Source organism: Trachinotus anak, unplaced genomic scaffold (genome assembly GCF_046630095.1).
Source record: "Trachinotus anak isolate AG129_WGS33_773 ecotype Australia unplaced genomic scaffold, CSIRO_AGI_Tana_v1 ptg000011l, whole genome shotgun sequence".
In the NCBI taxonomy this organism is placed as follows: Eukaryota; Metazoa; Chordata; class Actinopteri; order Carangiformes; family Carangidae; genus Trachinotus; species Trachinotus anak.
The window spans coordinates 23,060,539-23,085,448 of record NW_027273862.1 but is presented as its reverse complement, the minus strand read 5'-3'; the positions used below and the strand labels follow the sequence as shown (position 1 = coordinate 23,085,448).

At 45.1% G+C, this 24,910-nt stretch overlaps 1 protein-coding gene across 8 annotated transcripts; it reads right to left on the bottom strand.

Moving 5' to 3' along the window:
* Window positions 1–1,441: 1,441 nt before the first annotated feature.
* Window positions 1,442–22,205, bottom strand: sema6d (semaphorin 6D). Of its 8 annotated transcripts, none has more exons than XM_071489070.1 (20): window positions 21,945–22,205; window positions 15,295–15,466; window positions 14,581–14,692; window positions 13,644–13,704; window positions 13,279–13,341; window positions 13,051–13,152; window positions 12,638–12,728; window positions 12,287–12,406; window positions 11,868–11,956; window positions 10,716–10,933; window positions 10,480–10,611; window positions 9,693–9,848; window positions 9,141–9,314; window positions 8,640–8,780; window positions 8,338–8,415; window positions 8,141–8,199; window positions 7,421–7,477; window positions 6,715–6,897; window positions 5,417–5,658; window positions 1,442–5,314 (listed from the first exon to the last, which is right to left on the bottom strand). In XM_071489070.1, the coding sequence occupies exons 2-20, from the start codon at window positions 15,416–15,418 to the stop codon at window positions 4,190–4,192; spliced, it is 3,327 nt and encodes a 1,108-aa protein (XP_071345171.1). In that variant the 5' UTR covers window positions 15,419–15,466; window positions 21,945–22,205; the 3' UTR covers window positions 1,442–4,189. The 8 variants fall into 8 exon arrangements, with proteins under 8 accessions (XP_071345171.1, XP_071345172.1, XP_071345176.1 ...); XM_071489071.1 differs by lacking the exon at window positions 21,945–22,205 and adding an exon at window positions 21,004–21,910; XM_071489075.1 differs by lacking the exon at window positions 6,715–6,897.
* Between the last annotated feature and the right edge of the window lie 2,705 nt (window positions 22,206–24,910).

Here is a 24,910-nt window from a genome sequence, read left to right as displayed (position 1 = left end):
TGTTTGATTTGCCTCCACTAATTCAAAGAGACCATCTGATAAATTGAGAGGATGGGATGTACATCAGAATAGCAAGAGGTGCTTCTTTGTTGTTCCCCATTCCCAACCAAATCACACTCAAAGCCCTGTTAGAACACCCAGAGGGGAGAATGTTTCCCGTGTGTGTGTGTGTGTGTGTGTGTGTGTGTGTGTGTGCGAGAGAGACAGAAAGCTGGGTTGCTAGGAGGTGTGAGTTTTCAGGAGGTCCTGTTGAAAGCAAATGAAGGAGCACTTGTGTCAACATTCCGACGGCGGCGATGAGCCACAAAGCCTCCCGGCCTAACGTCCAAAGGGCTGCATCACCTCCCTGCAAAAAAACGCAGGAGCTGCACTCTGTGTGCAGGTCAGTTGGATGAAAACCATTTTCCCTTCAGTCTTGTAATTTGACTCGAAATATTTCCGTGGTCATTGACTTGAGCTTCTGCAGGAAGTTAGCACTCGTATCATTATATATCATGGTTAAAAGTTGTTTGTGTTGTTTTTTTGAAATTATGTTTTGGCCATTTTGCTCTATGTGATACTAAACAGTGAAGAGACATACAGGAAATTTGGGAGCGAGAGAGAGAGAGCGCGAGTGAGTGACATGACATACAAAAGAAGTCCCCAGATGGATTTATTATGGGGATATTGCTGTTATGTGGTGTGCTAAGCCACTGTCCCATTGTTTGTGAAAGAATATGGACAGATGCATTTACATTCATCTTTTAACACTAAATCATGTTTTCACATACTATGTTTCTGCATGTTTGTGCTGTAGTGATCGCATGATTGTCTTTTTAAGAGGGGATTGAGTGGTCATTCCTCAGTGGGCAATTTCATTATTTTCCATTCTGCTAATCGGAAACACATGAAAAGTGATTGTCCTTTATCCAACCATCACTCTCTTTTATTCTTTGTTGTTGACAGCTAATCTTATCACAGCCCCATCTGTGCATAACATCATGCACAGGAGTTTATGCTACATGCATCTAAATGTACTGTTTGCAAGAGTGTGTGTGTGCATTCTCCACAGCTCATTGGTGGCTTAGATCTTATGCCCTGAGCAGTAGTTAGTCCAGATGTTTAGTGTCTACAGGAACATACTACTTTGGAAACTTTCCCACACACTATCTGGTGTGGTTGACTCTGCGCTGGCCTCAAACTTCAAAACAACCCAGTTCTAAAAATAGTCTGAAGCTCTTAATCATTCTGCAGACTCTGATAGTCAGCTCACAGAGCTCAGCTAGGCCACATACAGTTTTACCAACATCCCAGTAATGCTGTAAGCACTGAATGAATCTCATGGCTCTTAGGATGGATTCGCAAGGCACTAAGATCACATCCAGCCCTATGTTACGCGCTCTCTCACACCATAAACACATGACATACTGTAACATGAGACACCCTTGGAGAAAGACCTGTATCTGTGCAGTAATGTTTTATTTCAACTATACATGCTTGTGTTAAAAAAATCAACAAAAAATATCATGAAACAAAGACCATCATTATTATTTACACATTCACAGTACAACTTTACAACATATCTACACGTTCAAATACTCTGAAGATCTTATATACAGCTGGCCTTGCATCACCATGTTGCACAGTATTTAAAATCAAAATTACATGACAAAATCCGGTTCATCTGCACATACACAGAGCTCAGACTGAAATATAAAGGCTTCAATTTAGATTGCAACAGAAAGACCCAGTTCATATTGCAATGTACAAGGCAGTTGAGCAGTGTATGGTGAGTGTATGTTTGTGATGTCAGTGTGCGTGTGTCGAGTAGAAAAGAGAGCCCAAACACTGGTTAGATGACAGGCAGAAAGTCTTTACATACAATCATCACTTGTAAACAAAATGTGGCTTTGGGCTAAACAGGCAACTGACACTGGAATACGATTGCAGATGTCACCCAAATAATGTACCCATTGCTAAGAGAAATGATCCCTCAGTCGTCTCTACTGGCCAATAGAAACAATTCCTGTCACTGCAATCCTGGGGATTTACAGATTCTGCGTGACGGCCGCCCATGCCAACAGACGGCTTTTCATGTGAACACTGTGTTAATACATTGGCTGTGGGCAGGATGTGCTGCAATTGAGCCGACTCCGCTCCACAGTGCAAGGTTTAACCACCCTACATCCCACTGTCAAGAAAATACATTCACTGCATGGCACCTCTATATGGTGGATTAACACCATTCTTTTCAACACCGGCAGTAAAGGAGGAGAACTGATTCATACCCCAAATTACTGTTTTTTGACCCTCCTTCTGTATTACCATCATCCACAAGTGGGGCATTTGTCAATTTGTCAGTTTCGAATAGGTAGTGATTTTCCAACACATGTCCTGCTGAATTTCAAATTGCTTATATAAAAATTCTTTATATGACAATAACATATAGAGGACCAATTGACATTGCCAATATTATATACTGTAGTAGATCATTTTGTGAATAAGGCACACAATGCACAGATTCAGGTTCACTTGCCTAAAAATATTTATAATGCTTATTTATAGTATTTAAGTATATACAGGATCTTGTCATTCCCAGCATGACTCATTTGGACACATTGGTAAATGTTGCGTTGATTGTACACTGGCCACTCGCAGGGAAGCTGCACAGGGAACACGGCACGACAGATGACAGAGATGTTACATCCATGTATTGTTCTAGAGTCAGTTTAATATACCCTTAATAGGATTAATTCAGGAGGAAAATTCTAGTGCTCTCCTATTGGAGGAGACAAAAGTTTAATACAGCAGAAGTGCCCTGAAATGTTGAATTCATATACATGGGCTAAACCATTGGTGTTGCTTTAGTTTCATATGGTAAATTCTTTAAATAAAACAGTAAAACATTGTAGGCAAAAGGCAAATCACTTTGTTCGAAAATTAATTTATAGAATGAGATGAGAAATGTATGGTTTTTTTGTGTTTTTTTTTTGTTATTATCGCTGCTACATAAAGAAAGAAGTCTCTTGAACCACCAGTATAATTCCTACAAAGGGGCAGTGGAGGTTAAGGGAGGTTTCAGTCCAGGAGATGAGCAATATTTTCCATGTATCAGTTTTAACAGTGCGTTTGCTTGCTGAAAACTGTACTACTTGGCCTCTGTCTGCAATATAACACACACACTCACACACAGACAAGCGGATGTGCACACCCAAACTGGGGTCTATCTCAGTCTGGTAAAGAAAAAAAATGCACCAAAGACAAACACCTATGTCTAAACCAATAGCAGCAAATGTACTAAGCAAAATTTCCCAGTGAGTTACAGTGTACCTGTCCCAGTATTCACCCAGCAATACAAGCTTAACCTCGGGCTAACCATATTACCAGAAACACCACAGAATGACACAAAGATATGGTTTAGGCTCGCTTCACATGGGTTCAGATGAGACCAAAGAAGAGATAACATTGTTGAAATGAAAGACAGTGACTTAGGTCTTTGACAGGTCTTAAGGTGCATCCTCTGGCATGCGGCAACACTCGTGATTACCGAGTTTGAAGGCCTATTGTCTGTGCTGCCTTTACACAAGCCTGCTTTCCAATCAACCAGCAAACACACAAACACACACATTTGCACTCTTCTTCACTTGCTGCCTGATTCAGCTGTTCGTAGTCATATTTATCTGAAGCAACACGCACGCTATGATTAGGCCTCCTCTCCTCTGCCCCCAGCCACCTTACTGCCAAAAGCATGGCCGACCTCTCCTCTCTGTTCAGTTCACATTAGTGGGAAGACAGTGCTCGAGGGCAGTGACAAATGAGACCCATTCTTCAAGTATTCCACTGTTTTTGACCTGGTACCACATGCACAGACACCGTAGCAGCCCCTGCTGGTGTCCTAAACCTTGTACCAAAAATGGGAAAGGGCAACACCCGAGCCCAGATACAATGGGGAGCAGCAGATTCACCACTGCCCACTTTTCATATCTTGTGGCTACCATGACAAGGGAGGGAGACGAGTATCTTTGGCCACACGTGTGATTTTCCCTTTTTAGTGTGAGTGAATGTGCATATCATTTGAAGGAGAAACACACCTTGAGTCGATACACAAACACACACCAGGCCCTACCCCATCCATAGCCCGCCCCGAGCCCCCAGGGCTCAAAGCTCTACAGTCAAGGCCAAGAGCTCACTAAGAAGCGTCCATGCTCTTTTAATAACTGTACTTATTGACCACTCGCATCTGTGGAGTCTGTGGTGAAAACCCATTGGGTTTGGGGGGCACATCTGGCTTTAGCGATGGGGTCCGTTTAAGCCCTGTGCGAGGGAGTGAGCCATGCCCACTGTAGCTGCTCTGTCGGGATACAGAGGGTGGGTGGGGTGAGTGCATTCCTGCCCCCATTACTCCACTATGGGAGTCAAGTCTGGAGGGGGGTGTTGGGGGCATGTAACCACCTCTGTTCATACTGTGTTGGCGAGACACAGACACCCCCATGGTTACCGCATTTGGTGAGGTGGATAAGGACTGCCTGTGAGAGGCACTCCGGTGGAGTTGGTACCCCCCTCTTTGTCTCTCCAGGGTGCCCCCCATGCTCAGGCTGCCCGTTGGTGTGGTGGGAGTGGTGGGCATGGGCACATCAACCCTCTTGGTGGGGCTGTGCCTCGGCAGGGATGAGGAGGGAGAGTACAGGGAAGCCTCACGGCTGGGCACCTTGGGAGGTACTTCAGTCAGTTCCTCCATGGGCTCCAATGTAAGATGCTGCCTCGGGCGGGGCCCTGATCCCTCTTGAAGAATGGCCTTGGGGTTGGCCACAGAGTCATTGAGGTGTTTTAAAAGGTCATTTAGAGTATTTCTGGCATCCACAGACCTCTTCTGGTCTTTCCTACTTCCCCTGGTATCTGGGTTCTTCTGCTTCTTTTCAGATGAATGCGGCAGTGTATCATCTCCACTGTCAAGGTTAGGGTGGTCATGTGTGGCATTGGGTAAGACAACTGCACTAGGGATGTGGGAGTGTCCCAGGGCAAGGTGAGGGTGGTGGGAGTTTGCAGGAGCAGGAGAGGAAGGAAGGAACTGAGGACTTTTGGCTGTTGCTGAGGACTCCTTACGGGGCCCACTGACCTTGCCATGAGCCCTCTCCCACTGGTTTTTGATGGGCTGGAGGCCTTTCTGCTGAAGCACAGGTGTGGACTCGGGTGTAGGCAGGGCCGCCAACTCAGGGGGCTGACAGCCTTCTCGCAGGATCATGGTCTTGGTGTCACCATTGGGTGTATTTAGGTCTTTGCCATTGCTCAGCAGATTGGTGTACAGCTTGGGAGAATCAATGTTGGTTTGGAACTCCTAAATAAAATCAAAAGCATGAGGTTAGACAAAGTTTCACATCTTGTTCAATAACTTCTATCCAGACTTTCATGAGATTTTGTTTTTATGGCTGTAGCCTACCTTTACAGGACTGTCAAAGAGGCCGTTGAGCTTGACAAAGCTTCCAGTGGAGTCCGAGCAGGATGGTGCAGACTCTGCGTCCTTGTGGACGTGTCTCGGCTTACGGAGGAATGAGTCTCGGTAGCAGAAAACAATAAGACCAGCCAGCAGAGCACCCATGAGAAATGCAGCAAACACGCAGGTGATGAGGATGTTCATGTGGACCATCTGGTTGGTCTCACCTGCTTGGATATCCCACACACCTACAAAACATTGAGGCATTGGTTAACCCCCTGGTGACAAGAGTCCAACTGCTCAGTGAAGCACCCGTCCCCATTCAACAGCAGAAATGTGCATGTTTGTGTGTGAACACAACCATGCATGAGTTTCTGCTTTTACACCCCCCCCCTCCCCCCTACAAGGTAGCCATAAATACTGACGCATTCCTATTCATTTCAGCCCAGATGAAGAAGAAATATGGTGAAAGTTGTTAGGTACCCACATCCATTTCACCATCTCTAAGAAGCAGTGCTATGTTAGTTCAGAAGGGAAGACTTGAAAGTGTTGCCTTAATCCACGTTCCACTAGAGGCTTTTTGTTATGCGTTTAACTTAAAAGGGTTAGGAGTGAACTCTTATCTGAGACAGAGAGCCAAATCAGTCTTTTCGCACAAGAGATCAACCAGCAGGAAGTTGGCCAGAGTAAAGAGAAGCAGTGTTTGCCTTCCAGGTGTCGGGATAGCTGCTTCTCTACTGGAAGTTTGTTAGTAACCACAGACATTGAAAGAGTTAGTCATCCACCGTGCAGCCACAATAATGATGTGGCAGAGCAGGCCCAGTCAATCTACCAGCCAGGGTAAAGTGTTACTATATATAGAGTTTAAAAATCTATACTGGCAGAGGTGGAAGCTAAAGCCAAACAAAAGATTTTAAAGAAACAAGAGTGAGTTAAGTTTTAATGATTAGAAAACTAATCTAAATGAGATCTAACTATGATAGTTTAAAGTAAAGACAGAAAGAAAAGGGGAAAATTACAACTTAAAGACATGAAAACAATGGTAACATGAAAATACGTATAGCAACATAAATTATGTGTGAAAATATCTATTTGAAAAAGAAAGACTAAATTAAAATCTGCCATGTTATCTAATTTAAAAAAAAAAAAAAAAAAAAAAAAAAAAGCTGCCATTGTGTTCATATGTGTCTTTGCCTATGCAAGCCTATGTATGGATTCACATTTGTATGGCTTAGTGAGAGTTGGTGGGCAGCTATCAGATCAGGTTTATTGCAGTATGCTGGCTGCCTCCCTGCGGGCCTTACCCTCTTGGCCCCCTGGGATAGAGTCTAAAGAATGGGAAGTGGCTGGGTCATCCTGCAGCACAAAGCCTGAGCCGTAGAGCTCTGGACCAGGCCCAGAGCTGGGGCTCTGAGTGGGTATGAGAAGTGGGGGGTGTATGGGCCCACTGGGCTGGACAGTGACTGGCGCTGATGAAAACTCCATGTCTGTGATGACAAACAAATTATTAACACTGTGCAGACGTGGGTAAAGCATACTGTTATCATCCCGGTTAGTAGGCATCGGCGATGTGTAATTATATAAGGTTAGTCCCCGAAAAAAATATGATATGATCATCATAGTTAACTTTAAACAAAATGTTGCATTTTCACATTCAAGACCAATGAAAGTACATTTTAGTTTTACATTTTGACAATTTTGATGGGGAGAAAAGGGAGGATACTGTGGGTCGAAGAGGAGTTGGTACACAACAGTAAGGATGCCAAGGGGCGGTTGGGCATGCAGGAGGGAGGAGGAAGTAATGAGTGAAAAGGAAGTGAATCTGTGCTGATATAGAGCACCGAGGTCGCCTGGCAGATCTGTCATTGGTGACGATGAAAATGAAGCAGGTGACACTAGCATTCAGGAGGTGTTTGGTAAGAAAAGATGAATGGTGGCAGTGATGGAAAGACAGGGTTGGAGATGCTGAACTCAAGGAAAGAAACCATTTGAGTAAAAGATCAAACTAACCAGAGGTAGGGTCGCCAAATGATTTGTAATCTGGCGCTGATGTAGTGCCCAAAAACGCTAAAAGAATTAAAAGGACAAGAAATCAGTATAACGGAATTCAGAGGTAAAAACTAAAAAAAGAATAAAATCCCTCGGAGACACTAAGAGTGCAGTTTACTGGGTTTAACAATGAAGGTATAAAGCACTCAGCTAGCAGTGTCCTTTTCTCACTGGAGGCCCTCTGGTTCTGATCAATACTGAGGTTCAGCCTGGGTCATGTTTAGTTGGTACAAACGAAGGGGAGGACGCTTTAAAGTAAAATCAGTAAAGGCACATTTTCTGGCCATCAGTTATCTTAAGACCTCTAGCATTTGAACCAGCTGAGCATGACCCTTGATTGTACATGTCCATGTTTCTGCCTCGCAGGCAGCATTAGTTACAGGTGGCCATGTACTGTATGTAGATGTGTGTGTTAATACTGCACATAGACTTATGTACGGGCAAGTTACTGGAGTGGTTACTGGTGTGAGTGTGCAGGCTCATGGTGTGTGTGGAGATGAGTTTGTGTTTTATTTGTGTGTGTGTGTGTGTGTGTGTGTGTGTGTGTGTGTGTGTGTGTGTGTGTGTGTGTGTGTGTGTGTGTGTGTGTGTGTGTGTGTGTGTGTGTGTGTGTGTGTGTGTGTGTGTGTGTGTGTGTGTGTATGTGTCTGAGGATAAATGGCATGGAGATGAGATTCGTACCGTGACAGTCACCCAGGTGGGCCGTGTTTCCAAATTCAACGTCCTGCTCATATCCAGTCCTGAAAAGAGAATGAAACGGAGACAGATAAACAGAGATTAATGGAAAAAAAAAAACAAAAAAACAAAACAAACTTTGATATCTCATTGTCTCATCTGTAATATTTGCACTTCATATTGCAGCTGGGGCTTGAACTTACAAAACACCAGGCTGTATCCTCTCACAGGCTCCATGAGGTTTCCAGCCACAGTAAGGATCCCTTGATGCAATGCAGGACCTGGGGCAACACACACACACACACACCATCAGAACGGCAGGTTTAATCATTCTGGAAAGTGCAGTATAATCATTTGTGACTGACTGAACATTAACCACATGGCATAAAGTGAAGCTGTTATCATTCCCTTTATGAGATGTACACGAAAACAAAACGATAAAGTCACAAACCTATGACCGACTGCACATTTGAACCCCCATCGTGCGCATTAGCACGTCACTTACTTGTGGCAGGACGAATGCCTTTCACAGCGACTCAGGGGAATGCGGATGACACAGCTTGAAAAGGCGACATACAAGCTGTGTGTGTCTTTGTCCACGTGTAGCGAGAGGACACGCTTGTCATCCTCGTGGTTAGACAGGCACCTGGAAAGGGAAAAGAGAAACATGATCAGAGGTTTATCAGATAAGTCGCTCTACTGTGTCAGTCTCAGCAGATTTAATCACTTGTTAGGTGGAAAAGTCACATAAAGCTTTTTTTTTTTTTTTAACCTCTCACACATGGCAGCGTGTGTGTTGCAATGCATGAATAATCACAAAAAACCCCCCAAAAAACAGGACAATCACACTTGTACTGTATATGCACAGGAAGCAAACAGACACTGTCATCTGTGCTACAAAGGTTCACTGAAACAGCTGCTGACTCTGCAGCCAGGAGACAGACAGGGAAGAGAAAAAGAGAAGCGAGACAGACAGAGAGAGACGGTGAAGAGTGTGTGTCCCTACTTGGCCCTGTTGAAGACATCTATCTCCTCCAGGAGCAGGCTGTCATTCAGGGACACCGAGGTGGTCTTGGCCAAAACCTTGAGGACAACACCTGACTCAGCCCCGATGAACACCACTGTGTAGTTCTTGTGGGGTCCTGCTTCATTGTCTACAGCCAGCGCTGTCAGCCTGTACCTTCACACACAGCAGAGAGGCCTGTGTTACTCGCAGTAGGGGGTCATTCAGAACAGGACAGGGGATCTGAATACATAAATCACTGCGGCTCAAGTTACTAAAGGTCAAACTTTTTTTTTTTTTTTTAACTTCAGCTATTGCATCTTGTTAGGAGACAAACTTCAGTATTTATATGTTCATGTTTTTATATTTTCAATGCCAGTAAATCATTACATACTGTATGGTTAGCTGTTAACTGAGTCTTAAAACTTTATGAGTACTGGACTGAAGGTGTCTGTAGCACTGATTATTGAGTCTACATCAAAAGCTTGGACAGAGACTTGTTTACTGCACTGGCACTGGCACAGACACAGATTTCTTATGAACTTCTCCATTTACCTGACACGTGTCTTAGTGAACCAAGGCTCATCCCCAACGGAAGGCACAGCTGTGTCCATGAGGGGGTGGGACTTGATGAACTGCAGGGTGTCATCCGGGAACTCGATGGAGCTCTTAAAGGACGCAGCTGGACCATGACCTGCACAGCACCCGGGTCTAGGATGGAGGGTGCACACACACAGAGGGCAAAAGGTCAAAGATCAGTCTATAGGATCGCTCACCAGAGAGTAATAATGATGTCTATTGAAATGGATGGAAAGTGCAACAAGGGGGTGAAGGAGAGGAGCAGGTGCTTATTAGGATCACAAAAAGGCCTCAGCTGGAAACATAAAATATACATATCCATGGTTATCCTCCATCAATGATTCACCGAGGTAATGAAGTGCTACATGGACTTTGTGTTTTGGACACAGGGCAGGGCCACAAATATACGTACTGACTGTAAACAGGTTAAATATGCAACGCGTCTAATTATGCCAAATTAATTATTTAATCATCAGCAGATGGTGAATGTGTGTGCTGGGTCAGAGCTAATAACCTGGTGGCTCACTAGTGAAAAGCTGATTTGATTTCATCGGGTTTAACCTGGACAAAAAGGGGTAACATGACAGGTGGTTAACAGCTGCTGAGTCAAGTACCACCTGCTCAAGGAGAACCAAAGAGAGCCATGTTTAAAATCTTAATTTGAAGCTCGTTTCTAATTTGGTGTTTTTTCTTTTTTTTTTTTTTTGCTATCTTGGCTCTGTAAGTGTGAAATTATTGAGGCACAGAAATGTGAAATCCTCACCGAGGTTTGGGCAGCTTCTCCTCTGGATATGGAGTCCACACAGAGTCAGGAGTCTTCTGCTCTTTGAAGCGACCCCAGAATACCTTCTCGATGTCGGCCATGGAGAAGGCGCACACTGCTGACCCTGGGATACTGTGGAGAAGCACACCAATGTAATGCCCACATCTGACGTCTTGATCTCTTAATTCTGTCCCCTGCGGTGGTTAATTCAACAACCGACAGCGGCCGTGGCTCACCTGTTCATCTGGGTGGTGAACACGCCCACCACCGAGGGAACTCCGTTGATGTTGATGATGTCGGTGATGGACTGAAGTACGTCGAAGTAGAAGAAGGACTCCCCCGGCACGGAGCAGTTCAGCCTCGCCTTCACAAAAGACGTCCAGTGCTTCTCCAGCACCCGCTGTGACCCGCCAACGTCATTCTTACAGATCCGGGCCACACGAGAATACACAACCTGCGAGGAGCAGGGGTTTAACGGAGGACAGAGGCGGGAGAAAGAGGAAGGCAGCTGAGTGAACGTCACTAAAAACACTTCAACATGCTGAATAATGCATCTCTCCATCCTGAAGCAACTCGGCACAGACGACTTAACAAACACTCACTCTCATCTTATACTTTGTGTGGAAATTGTTCCCCCTGACTGGAACAAACGTTTTAAAACAAAACGAACACATCCACTGTCCTTGACTGGCTTAATGCAGCCCCGTGTGAATGTATGTTTGATTGCACATATTACCAAGGCTTAGCGTATAAATGAAGTATGTGAGGCAGTTGGCTTAGACGGTTTTAATAATTTACCAGTGCAAACCTCCATCAGAGGCCAGGTGTCACCCCAGCATTAGTAGGGTTGAAATATTTATTAGCTGGTGGCTGATGGAGGATGCCGGCTTCCTGCAGTTCGGCCAGACTGGCTCAGAGATGAGGCATGGTCAAATCTGAAGTTGGCCTCAAACATAGAACATCCTAATGCCCTCTGTGTGTGTGTGTGTGTGTGTGTGTGTGTGTGTGTGTGTGTGTGTGTGTGTGTGTGTGTGTGTGTGTGTGTGTGTGTGTGTGTGTGTGTGTGTGTGTGTGTGTGTGTGTGTGTGTGTGTGTGTGTCGCAGGGAGAGTCAGACACATAGCGCGCAGTCTCCGGCAGACAAATCCTCTCACTGTGTAATGGTTTTACATTAGCAGAACATTCCCAGCAAACACTCTCTGTAGAAATTTCTCGTGTATTCTAATGCGATGTACTGTCATCGCCTGAATGGGCTCCATTACTACTGGGGCCATTTGTGGCAGAAATGCATGCACTGAGGGAAGTGTAAGCCTTTTTTGGTTGAAGGCCTGCATCCTGCATCTGTGTGGAATATGTATTGCATTCTAAACGGCAAGTGCACTGTCTTACCTTTCCCAGATTGCTGTGCTCCACTGCAATCTCTCGGTAGAAGAAGTACACATAATTCCCATACTCTGCTGCATGCAGGAAATGAGGTTCTGAAGGAGAGACAGAGGCAGAGAGTTGAAGTGTATTTCTGCATCGTCACCACCACTGTGAATGTTGAATATTTCAGGGATTTGTACAAGGCTGTATATGACTGGGGGTGACCTAGATTGCCGGGGAGAGAACAGGCCATATCCCCACAGAGCTCGGCAAGGTGGGAGAGCTCTGTACCGCTCAGAAAACAGCTCTGACAGCCACGTACATACATTCACCACGCGAAGGCACCACGGGCATTAAGCTAGGTGGCAGGTAGACACGTGTATCTACAGGGAAGCAAGGTGAGAGAGGAATAAAGATTGAGAGTGATGAGAGTGAGCGATTACCTTTCAGCCATTTGGAGTCATATTTGATAGTCCTCAGGGCCGATCCATCACCCATGCTGCGATAGATGACAGAATCACTGGCCTGGAAGTCAGCTACAGTGGCAGAATACAGCTTCCCTTCTAAAAACAAAACAACAAGGAGCACAGTCACCAAAAACTAGGATACACTGCTCTTTGGCGCTTTGTTGTTTCACTTCTTTTATCAGGCTTAATTGGCTGAGTTGTTATCGCTGCAGGTGCAGTTTTATTGTGGCAAAGACACAGAGGTGATAATGAGAGCATAAGTAGGAACACATTAGGTCTTCTTCTGCAAGACTTTGTGTGTGGGCGGCAGCATTTTTTGACCCTTACCAGCGAAAAGGGCAACGTTGGTTTGCTTGGAGTCGAATGGGCACCGTGCCAGTCCATTGATCTCCTCCCCATCTAACTCTAGGTTATCCAGCTGAAGGGAACACAACAATCAACCCACACATTACCAGAGGTTTGTCGACAGACACCGCGAAAACAAACACGCAGATAAACACCAGCGCACAAATGAATCAATCAAATGAGTCAGTCAAATTTATTCTAAAAGAAATTGAAATAAAGGGCGTGTTAACCAAATTACTTGGAAGAACACAAAACTAGTCCAGATTGTGTGTGTGTGTGTGTGTGTGTGTGTGTGTGTGTGTGTGTGTGTGTGTGTGTGTGTGCGCGTGCACATATGAGCATTCAAACTTGGACTTATCAAAGTGCCATGACAAGCTCTGGCACTGCATACTAACCCTGTAGTATCTGCACATGGGGTTGAAGCCATTGGTACCGCAGATGAAAACCAGATCGTCGTTTCTGGGGACCAGCACTTTGATGAAGTTGTGACACTCATCCTGCGAACAGACACACAACATGGGACAGCGTTTTGAGAGGCAGCCAGCTTCTCAGCTCACAGTCTCTGTCCGTGTGGTGGAACTTAAAACAAGAGGTGTGAGGTGAAAGATTTTTTTTATACGTACTCTGTGTTTTCCCTTGACAGCGCACATATCTCTGTCAGCCTGGCCCGATCGCCATGTTAGCTTCTGTAAAAACCAGCACGGAGCATTAGACACATACACACATGCACCTGCGCACACTCGCTCGCTCGCTCACTCACACACACACACACACACACACACACACACACACACACACACACACACACACACACACACACACACACACACACACACACACACACACACACACACACACACACACAGACCTCCCTTTTCCACTCTCTCATTTTACAACCTGTCCAGTCTGTGATGAATGGCTCTGTATTTTCTGTGGAGCCCTTTTAGTGTTTGTGGACGGAGAGAGCAGCTTGTGGCGAGAATCTTACCCGGTAAGGAATGATCTCGTTCCTGTAGGATTCTCTCAGACTGACTAGGTACACCTGGTCTCTGTGGACAGACAACAACAAAACACACAGCTTAGTGACACAGCACAACCAGGAATCGTTTTCAATTTTTGTGTTTCTGAGGATTTTCAGCACATCAACTATGTGGTTTATTTTTTTTTAATTATTTTTTTTATACATTTATAGAGGAACTGGTGCATGATCAGCAGCTCATTTGAGTTGTTTTCCTATATTTGGTATTTATTTATTTGCCATGATGGGAATATTTTCTGAACTATACCTGTGATTAAAGAACACTATTTACAACAAGTGAACTAAGGCTTCAGCTTCTTCTTGCAGTGCACAGTGGGGGTTTTTTTTAATGCAAATGTCTGTTACGTATCCTCTCTGGTATACCATTGTACATGACAAAAAAAAGTTATGAAATCAATGGGAATCAGCTTTTATCAGCCCACAGAGAAAAAACATGTTGCTTCACTTTCAGTAAACACATGTGACTACCCCAAACTGGCAGCAGGAGCATCCACCTGACAGCAGTGATACATGTGGTGGTGATTACAGGGGCTCGAGAGCTGCAAGTTTTATACTGTAGATGTCAAGGTGATTTCCTGCTACAATATTAGTGCTGGCCGTCAGATTAATCCCAGTGCCCATAAATACAAAAAAGACATGTAAAGATGCCAAGAAATCCCTGACGGAGCATCAGGGCGGGATGATAGACGCCTTTCCTAGATCAATACTGGCCATATACATCAGATACAGGCCTAGAAGCCACAGATCCAATAACACTAAGAGCTTTTTACCCCCCTCCCCCCGTAGGCCACTGTTTACCTGCCAAGGAGTGACTGAGTATATTGGCGTTGAGGATGTGTGAAAGAGAAAGAGAGAGATCGAGATGGTGTGTGTGTGTTGAGTTTACCTGCCAGCAATGAACAGAGTGTCCTGTATCTTGGTCATCAGCTGAAAGTCAAGGCGATGCTGTGACTCGTTGCCAGAGGGCCTGCCTCTGAACACTGGGTACCTCCGTGAAACTGTGAAGGCATCGCACACACACACACACACACACACACACACACACACACGATTGATGGGAAACTCATTGTAGATGTAGACACTCTTGCACGGAGAAGCCACGCTCACTTCTTGCTACATTTAACTCACTGCGTGTGTGTTATATACAAAACCCCCTCAATTATTGGTAACCGCACCGTCCAAATATCGACGGTGTGTTGTGTACATCTGTGTGTCATTGTGTTGTGTTTGTGTGTCAGATAATGGCTGCCTGTGTCAGCACATCTCTCTGTTCCTCCAGCACATCACAGAGATGAAAATGAAATGCACTTAATGCTACAGCTGACCATAGAGCAGATTGATTTTATGACTATGGGTATGCCGTGCTGCTGTGTGAACTGCTGACATGACTAGAAGTCGGAGGCTGCCTGTATTTGTCTTTATTCCATGTGTATTATGCCTAACAACACAGCAGCTTGTGTGTTGGGGGGAAAGTGCACATTAAGGATAGTTGCTGACTTTTTCAGTGATGTTGGAGTAAATGTAAGCTCTGCCCCCCCTGTCTCTGCTGGCTCCATTCACGTGTGTGTGTGTGTGTGTGTGTGTGTGTGTGTGTACTCACAGTGTGCGTCGACGACGTCGAGGGGTACGATGTCCTCGGGGAAGCTGACTGCGAGGAGAGTGCGTGAGGCTGTCAGCAGCAGCAGCAGCAGCTCACTGAGCAGAAGCGCAGCTCTCTGGCCCATGGCTGCTCACAGACGACACTTCCTGTTTCACACTGGTGGAGTTGTTACCTGCAGACACACGACAAGAAGGCACGCTTTTGTTGTTTAACGTGTCCAACATTTCGTGTTATATTTCACCTTCTGCTGCAAACTGTAGTCATAAGAGCCATATCCAAACCCTTCGTTTAACTCAACACAATGAAAAAAGAACGGTTTCCGCTGTGGAGTTTTGCTTTTCCTATTGCTACACAGTAAGTTAGTGAAATACAAACATAATCCTCGCATATGGCCCTCTCTGGCTTATTGATTACTGAGCTTTCGGTGGCAGTGCTTGGCGTTTCCCCTCTGCCTCTCCCTGCATCTGCTGTCTAAGGGAAGGTCAGCCAACTGACCGGGGGGGTGTCTTGCTGTGTGTTGGATGCAGCGGAAGTCCACCCTGTTAGAAGCGAGGCAGGCCTGCTGTCTCTGTACATCTGTGCTTCAATTGGTTTGTCCTGGGCCCGGCTCAGCACTAATCAGCACATTGCAACTTCATCACCATCACTAGTGTAGCCTCTGCTCTGACCTTAGCTGACTTCTATTAGCACTCTGTTGGCTGTTATTGCTCCAGCCTCTCCTAGGGGCTGGTGTGCATTATTGCAGTGATTCACTCATCAGTGTGTGAGGAGGACCCAGGCGTGCACAGTTTTGAGATGGTAGTATTTTTGTGGATAATAGTTTGTACAGCATCTGATTGTAGACATGATACACCAGCAACTACACTCGTAATAATTTATTGTGGGAGTGGCACAGGTTTAGTGTGTATGTTAGTGTGTGGAGGGAGTGCTTTAGAGACAGACTGTGTCTGTGCATATTAATGATCGGTGTACGTTCAAATATTTATAAGGCAAACAAATTATTCATGCAGGCAAAGCCTGAACGGATATAAACAATTTACCGGGAGACGTCACACAGGCAGAGGGATGGATTAGCTGGGAGCGCACTGGGATACACAAACACACATACACATGGCTGCACATACATAATCACTCTTTCAAATGGTGTAATGCAAAGACTGAGTCATGTGTGCGTGCACGAACACACACATAGTATTGACTCATTTTTCAATTAGCCCCAAAGCACACCTGCTCCAGTGCTGTCTGTGAGGCCTGCCTGCCAAGCCATTAGTGCTTTGATTGATCCACACAGGAAGCACGGCAGTTCAGCAGCCACGAGGCCGATCTATGGGCTCTATCATATCACTGTAGCCATGTGAGAACTTTGTGGCTTGAAATCTGGTCACTTTCATCTGAACATTTCAGAAGAACCTTTTGGCTGTTGAAGAATTTCCAAACTCTTAGTTTAAAACACTAAATTAACCATAAGACACATGGTTGTCAAGTAGAAAATGTTGAGTTGTGAGGCGTTTACCTGACAGCAACAATATGCATCTGCCTGTCAGCCATTGTATGTGGATTACATAACATATGGAGTGGCCACTCAGCATTTATACCTGCATGTTGATTTAAAGTGTGTAGTTTTTTTTTGTTTTACCAGAAACTAACAATTCAAATTGAGCATGAACAGTTCCTCTATCATGATGTGTCACTAAAAAGAAATGGAAGTGGTGGTGAGAGGGATTCAGAGTAATGCCTGTGTGTTTTAGTCATCAACCGTGAGTAATCATTGCTATTCAGTTTTCTGTGGGATACTGAGGCCTTTGAAAGAGCAGCGTCATTATGACTAAGTAATGTAAGAGCTGGACGAGGCTACGCTTCAACTCAATTACTCAACTTAATAGTTAAATTACAGGTTTGATGTTTTGTAAGTAAAGGGATTGCATGAGGGCCAGAAGATCTCTTTCTCCTCCGATAACTACAAGCATCGATGATCCCGAAACAGCCTCCATACTCTAATCTAGATACAAATGAATCTCTGGACACAAACAGTTTACAGATCTATGCACACAGGCTCCCAGATCTATACTGAAAAACAACTGTCAGCAGCTTAATCTAAACGAGAAGCGATGATACTGCTCTGCAAAACGAGAAAGCAGTGTTCCTTAAAAGCATCACAACTACTTTTTTTACTACCTGGTTCAGATGCTCTCGCACCAAGAAATGTGTTAAAACCCGAGCAATAAATTGGGGACAGGAATAGATACCTAACACACAACAATAGGAAAAAAAAGGAGCTATGAAAGGTAAATAAACCCAGCTCCGCATTTCAATTCTGTAGTGCTATCGTACAGGCTGCAGGCTGTGCTTCGAGCCTAAACATGGCGGTGTTCACAAGTAAATCGTTTCCCTGCTTGTCAGAGTTCAGCGTCCTGCTCTATATCGCCTCTTCATAAGCGCACACATTCACACCACTTTTTTTCCTGCCATTCTCCCTCACTGAACAATTCAGCAGAAAAGCACTCCAACCAGAGGCAGAAGCTCAGCTCTGATCTCCCATGATTCCTTGCATGGTAATAGCCACACTGTGGAGGCGAAGGCTTTCCTCAGAAACTTTAATGTAAAACAGAAACAGAAGACATTCAGAGGTCAGCGATCTAAAATTACTTCTCAATCTCTAGTGAGCCCAGCATGTTTTCTATTGACTATTCCTTTGCGCTCTCTCGTTCCTGCCCTCCAGTGTGTGTGTGTGTGTGTGTGTGTGTGTGTGTGTGTGTGTGTGTGTGTGTGTGTGTGTGTGTGTGTGTGTGTGTGTGTGTGTGTGTGTGGGTGTGTGTGTGTGCGTGCATGCACATGTAGGCCTCAACAAGCCTAGAACTGCTGGGCTTGTCACGCAACTCAGTGCCATTCAGCCTTGCCTCACTCTACCTCTGTTATTACAGGCTTTTCAGTGTCCTACAACCACACACTTTCCCTGCTGATATTGTTGGCTCAGGCCCATGGTGTTAAACACGGGGAGGGGAGAGGGGGAGGGGGTCTGGTAGAATACTATTTCCACTGATGGTGGGTGCAGGGGTCTGTAGCCCAAATTCTAGTAGTTACAGCTGAAGATTTAGTGTTCAGAACCTAAAATGACAGATTAACACATATTTCCCTCTTAGCTGAGCTTTCACTGGCATATGTCAGATATAACCTCCCCACCACTGCAACAGAGAATGAATGTTTGTTTGTCCTATTTGCAGGAATTGGGGCTAATAAAAAAAAAAAAAAAAAAAGGATGGCAAACAACTGTGGTGCGTGAGGTTTTGTGAATTGTGTGTGAATGTGATGGGTGGTTGTAATCCCAGGAGAACAATGGCTGCTGCTGCTTGAGGCTGCTCGACTTGTCATCTCGCACCACGCTGAGATGTAAACCTAACAGCAGAGGAAATCAGATAGCCCAGGAGTTCAGTTCTAGGCATTTCACTCTTCGACACTTGGTGCACGGATGTCTAAATGCATGTGGAAACATGCGTGACTGCCTGTCCAAAACTGGATATGTCCTATAACATGGTTGTCTCAACTCAACTGTGGCTCTGAGAAAGTAATCAAGATGCAGCCACACAGGACAGTGAGTCAGCCTGACGATTAGAGCAGCCACCACACAGACCCAGAAATGATTACCACTCCTTTTCCCACTTCAGTAATAACCACTACCCTGACGGATCATTTCTGAGGGGCTTGGTTGGACTTGTTGCTTCAGAGATTTGGCAGAGGGAGAGGGCTGTGCCACCCTAAACCCTGCTTTCCTCCCTTTCTTCTCTACCTTGGTGAGAGGAGGAGTGAAACAGGAGAATGGCTGCTCTCAGCAGTAGTTCTGCTATAGTAGAGCACAAAGGGGCAAAGCTGCAGGTGTGACCAAGAAACAAAGGGGGCTTTGGGCAAGTCAACACAATAGAGCCCCACCCCCGGTCAGTGGACCTATGTTCAGGAGAGCTGTTCTGGGGCTCATGAAAAGGGGGCTTCTGAGGAAACACACCAAACTTGACTCCGTACGCTTCTCACGGGGTCAAACATTTATCACTCAACCTACTGAGAATTGAACGGTGTGATTTCCGTGCAGCAGTTTAGGGAAACCATAAGGCTGTAAAGAGTTAACACTGTATAGTTTAATGGCGGTTGTTCCGGGGTCACAGCTGGCTGCTGAGGTTAACGGTGGTCGTTCTGGTCGCTGAGTTCTGACCCCATGGCCAGTGAAGCGAAGTGAGACACACCAGCCAGCTGTGCTGTCAACAAACCCGGAGCTCGTTCTAATGTTATGACCTGGATGGAGAGTGCTGCTCCTGCCAATATCAAGTTTGTAGTCTCAGTAACTAAGCCGGGCTTCTCCTGTCTCTGTGACAGAGCTCTGACACTCCAGATCTTCAGGGAAACGCACACATCTGGTGCATGTTTAGAAACAAATTTACTGTCGTGCCTGTCTTTCTGTAAAGGGACTGTTCTGTTTAGCAAGAATAATACCAATAACATTTTGTGCACAGACAAACAAAAATGTAATGAGTGTGCACTTTTACCTTGCAATTAAAACATTTATTTAGCAAACCATCATATTATATATTGGCAACCTCATAATAAGCTTCTTTGGTTTATTTCTTTTTGCTCATTTACTTCATTTGGCCAATTTCCTCAAATAAAGAGATGCCACGGAACAAATCCAAAAATGACTCTAACACTCACACTTACATCCCTCTTTATCAAACTAACGAACCCTTTCGTTTCTCTCTCTTTCTTTCACATTCTTCTGTTTCTTTTCCTTCCTCCGCGTCTCATTTCTCAAGTTTTTGCGTGGAGATGTTCCGCTCCTCTTTTGCGCACACAATCCACGCTGCAGCCCGGGCTCTAATGCTCGCATTGTGCGGACTGGGGCGTAGAGGCATTCAAGTTCTGTCCGTGGTAAATCTTTTCAGACCCCTTTGGTCCACATGTAGGAGCGACACAAAAGACAACAAAGACGCGGGGGACAGCGGTGGAGTGACAACAGGGATGGGGCTGCGTTTAACTGCCTCCACAGCACTTAATGCATGCACAGGGCTGGGCTTCCGTGCTGCTCTGCCTGCGAGAAGGTTACGAGCGCTTCTCTGATTTATTATCCAGTGTAAGAATACCGCGAGGAAAGTGGGGGATGCATTAAATAGATTAAAAGCATCGGGGAACAACTCGTCGACAAGCTTTAAGACGAACTGCCCATCCTTCCCGTCTCTCATTGTTTAATACTGCGTTCGCCAGCATGGTCCGTCCGATCATGTGCAGGTTGTCTTTCTTCCAAGTTGATTTCCGTGGAGCCGAAATGAGAGAAAACACTTGATTTCACGACTTGAGGCATTTAAAGCCACTCGGAACACGACACAATAGAGATGATGAGCTGAGGGAAATAAAACGGTAGCAAAAAAAGGGACACTTCTCCGCATGAAAGGTGTGTTACAGGACTACAATGGCGTGGCTCTGATTTCTTTTTCGGTCATTCACAATCTCTGTTGACATCTCTGTTTTAAAAATGGATATATTTTACTTTGAAATGCAAGTAACACAGCCTCTACCCTTCTGTTCACAAAGTAGCTCTCGGGGTGGAACAGTGGTCAGTAATGTTATGCCCTTTAATTCTGCCCAAGATCCATTTTATTAGATCAACTCAGGGGAGGGTAGCCTGAAAATACTCCACATCGATCATTAAAAATCATTGAGGACACCTACCTTGAGTATCCGAATTCACTCATGAATTGGGCAATCCGACTGCATGTCATATTCCTTTGGTAATCCATTTAAGAGAAAACACCCAGCATGTGATATTCCTGTTATTTTATGCTCCATCCGGACCCCACTTTTCTCTTTTTATCCAGTTGCGCACAGATTTCAGCTCCGCTCGCCACATAAGAGCATTGTGATTCCGCCTGCTCTGTCTCGGTCCCCGGGCCCCAGCGCTCTGATGACTGATCTTCAAAGCTCCTGCCACGACCACACAGCCCCCTCCCTCATACACCAATACACCATCCCCTTCCACTACGATTAACTTTGGAAACCAAAGGGAAAACGCATAAACATTAACGACGCGCTGTCCTTACTACGCCGCGCACTGACTTCATGTGCAATCAGTGATTTAATGGTGATTTAAGAATAATAGAGGGCGTGTTAACTGACGGGGAGCGTGATAAAGCACATATGCGGCGGAATTAAAAAAAAAAAAATACTAGATTTACGCAAAACTCTTTCCTGTGCTTGTTTATCCCAGCAGATAACTTTGGATTCGCCAGTGTGATAAATGGTCTAAGGACGCGACAGTGGAACTTACGGGCTATAATAAAGATTTCTGACAGCTTGAATAGGAGGATAAACTCAGGTCAGAAGACAATTTAGATTTAGTTTATTCTCCCTTACGCCGCTTTATTAGCGGTGGAGAGGCGCTACACAGATAAACGCTGGAATGAATGAATACTATACTGGACTTAAAAGCATGAGTAAAAATAACCCAGACCTGAACTATTTCTGCCCTGCGACCATTAGTTTTGCAGAGCGACGTGGTCAGATGAAATATTTTGTTTCCCAGAAAAGACTTCTCCTGTCTATAGTTCTCCCCTCGACTTTCACTGCGTAATGCGGCACAATAAAGTGAATCCACGGTGCTGCGAGGAACTCACCTCATCTGAATTGGTTATTTTGTATCCTTTTTTTCTTTTCTTTCTTGCCGTAATCCAAAACAAAAAAAATATATATCGTCCGCGTCGTAGTGGATCAACTTCTCCTGGCTGAGAGAAAAACAAACTAATGCACGGCAAATGGTGTAATTCGACCCGTGCTAAGTCAATCCATCCAGAGAGAGATCCACAGCCTACCAATAAGCAGCGCTCTTGCTCCAGTCCCTCCCCCCACCATCCATCTCTCCTCAGTTGGTTCGGGCTACTCTGCCTTGCTCTGGCTTCCTTCCTTTCTTTCCTAGAGCCCGGAGAGAAAGAAAAAGCGACCCCCCCCCCCACACTCCTCCTCCTCCCTCCCAGTTCTCCTCCTGTGTGACCCCGTGTTGCCTGCCCTTCTGTTAAACCCCATCCCCCAACCCCAAGTCAGCAAGAGCGCCGAGTTAAGACCATTTCAGATGAGTTGTGGCAAAAGACTGCGAAGTAAAACACAGTTCTGGAAATGTTTGGATTTGAAATGGGAGATGATTTGAGCACAGATCTCCTTCTGCTTCAAGTATCATGCAGTTGACCTTGCCTCTAAAAGTGGACTCATTAATGACAACAAGTGAAAGTTTGACAGAAAAATTATACTTATTTCAAATACTTAATTTAACATCCACATATTCCGAATATTTTACAGATCATTTTAATACAAAATATCTATTTTTTTTACTCCTACAAACAATATTGTGTGCCAGAGGCGCACTCTAAATCTCTAAAGGAGTGTTAAATTGCCCTCTCCCAGTGTTTTGTGTGGTAGATCTACAGGCATTAGGCATTCTGCATGTGCGTGTAAACATCAGCGCGAGGACATGCTCTCGTATGCATGTGAAGCTGAAGTCATTGAACGTGTCGGGTCATTCCAGGCGGGTCTGCAAGGCTGGACAATAGAGGCCCATTTGCACCCCATCAGAGAAGCAGGTTAGCAGATGTGTGAGAATCTCTTCCACATGAACATCCTCACCCACTCGCACACACACACTCATGACAGCCCCCATTATGAGCTGTGAAAGTGGGATCTGCATCTCAATGCTTGCACAGGAAACACAAGTTTGCACTGCTGATCTGCCTGATCCCGGTTTGGCACTTCTTGCATGTCTTTATCCTTGCTTGTCCCTCACTTGTCCAGCTCTCTTCCTCCTTTTTTTTTGGGAGTTACTACTTCTTGATATCCTGTCTCTTCATTTGACAGAATTTTCCTTTTTCCCCAGGCCTCCTATAGTTCTCAGTTTTCTCTCCAATCTCACTAGGGTTATCTCAGCTGATAGACTTTGGTCTGTCGTTTATGTGACCTTCAATCTCTTTCTTCTTGTCTTTCAAGCTTCAGTCTTGCCACTCAGTGTTTCTGTCAGTCCTGGGTTTCATCTGTGTAATGCCCCAGTATCCTGTGGGGACTGAATCAGCACGAGCATCTATTATTGTGGGAGAGGGGGAAGATGGATAGATCAATGTGTCGAAGATTTTGCGGAGATGCGGCTACAGAGTGTCAGGATGGGTCAATAGATATATGGATCTGTGGGTGTCTGGTGATTGGTAGAAGTATTGATTGGTCCTTTATCCAGTGAAATGACCATTTTCTTGGGAGTGTAATGGCAATGTGACACCATTTCATTATGTTCTAATGGTTTTTGGTACAGAAATGTTGCCTTTAACAGTTCTTAATCTGCTTGTAATATATTTCTTTGGAACTTAAAACGAGTTGTCACCAATGCAAGGAGATTAATAAAAGGATGATTCATAATCCTCTTTATGATTTTTACAGTCTTCCTATTATGACAACCCATAAATATACCATTTTATGATTGAATTATTATTTAAGAAAGATTGTAAAAATGGAGACGCCAAAAACACAACACACAACTTTCAAAACAAATGACATATTTGAGTCATGGGAGAACAGATGATTAAATGGAGACACATTTACAAACATAGCAGAGAAGCAGATGGGTGAATGACAAAGGTCTTTGGGCTTGAGAGTATGTTTGGATGGATAGTGAGAATGGGCAGATGAATGTATTGATGCGGGGAGATGGAGGGATGGATGGATGGAGGAGTAGACTGATATACATGGAGGGTGTGGGCAGACAGAGGACAGAAGGCTGCTGCTACCCCTAAGGCCTGATATGTTCCCTTGGGGGCCCTGTGTTGTGTAGGTCAACCCCGGGGGGCGTGTGCGGGTGGGCCTTGGGGTGCAGAGGAGAATGTGAGGGCTTGGCCTTAGGTTGGGTCTACCAGAGAGTGCACCACCCTACACTCCCTTATTTACTGCCTGAAATGCCAGTACAGATGGCCATGTGTCAAGGATGGGGGGGCTGCAGGCTTAAGGCTCGGGCTGAAGCCAGAGATGCAGGGAACCACAGGGTCGGATGTTTCACTACATCACCATTTCCCACCAGCTAATCAGAGGACTTGAGAATATGAAATCCCAACAGAGCAGGTTGGGGGGGGGGCATCTCAGATAACACAGCACAAAATTAGTTGTCAAGTTGAATTTAAACATGTCAAAGACATAATGAACAAGCAAAAGAAAGTCAAAGATTATTCTGCTGCGAGTGGTCCAGTTTTCAGAACTGATGAGATGACAGTGACAGCAGCAGAGGTGTGCTAACTAGGAGAAGGGGTTATGGGCTTTTCATTTGGCAATAAGTGTTCTGTCAGATGGCTGCCTCTCAGGGTGGAGGCAGTCAGGAGTGTGCCTCCATGGTGACCTCTGATTGATTAAGAGGCCATTTCTGGCTCTTGACTGGCCTGGGGCACCATTTGTCACCTGACTGTGCAGTCCTGTCGGGAAGCTTTGTGTCTTCCAATCTACATGCAGACCTTTTCTCTAAATCCCCAACTCAGCTGGATCCACTAGGGCCACCCATGTCAGAAATCTGTTCACTCACTCTGGTGTTCAGCCTTTTGGATTAGAGTAAACACCAAATGGT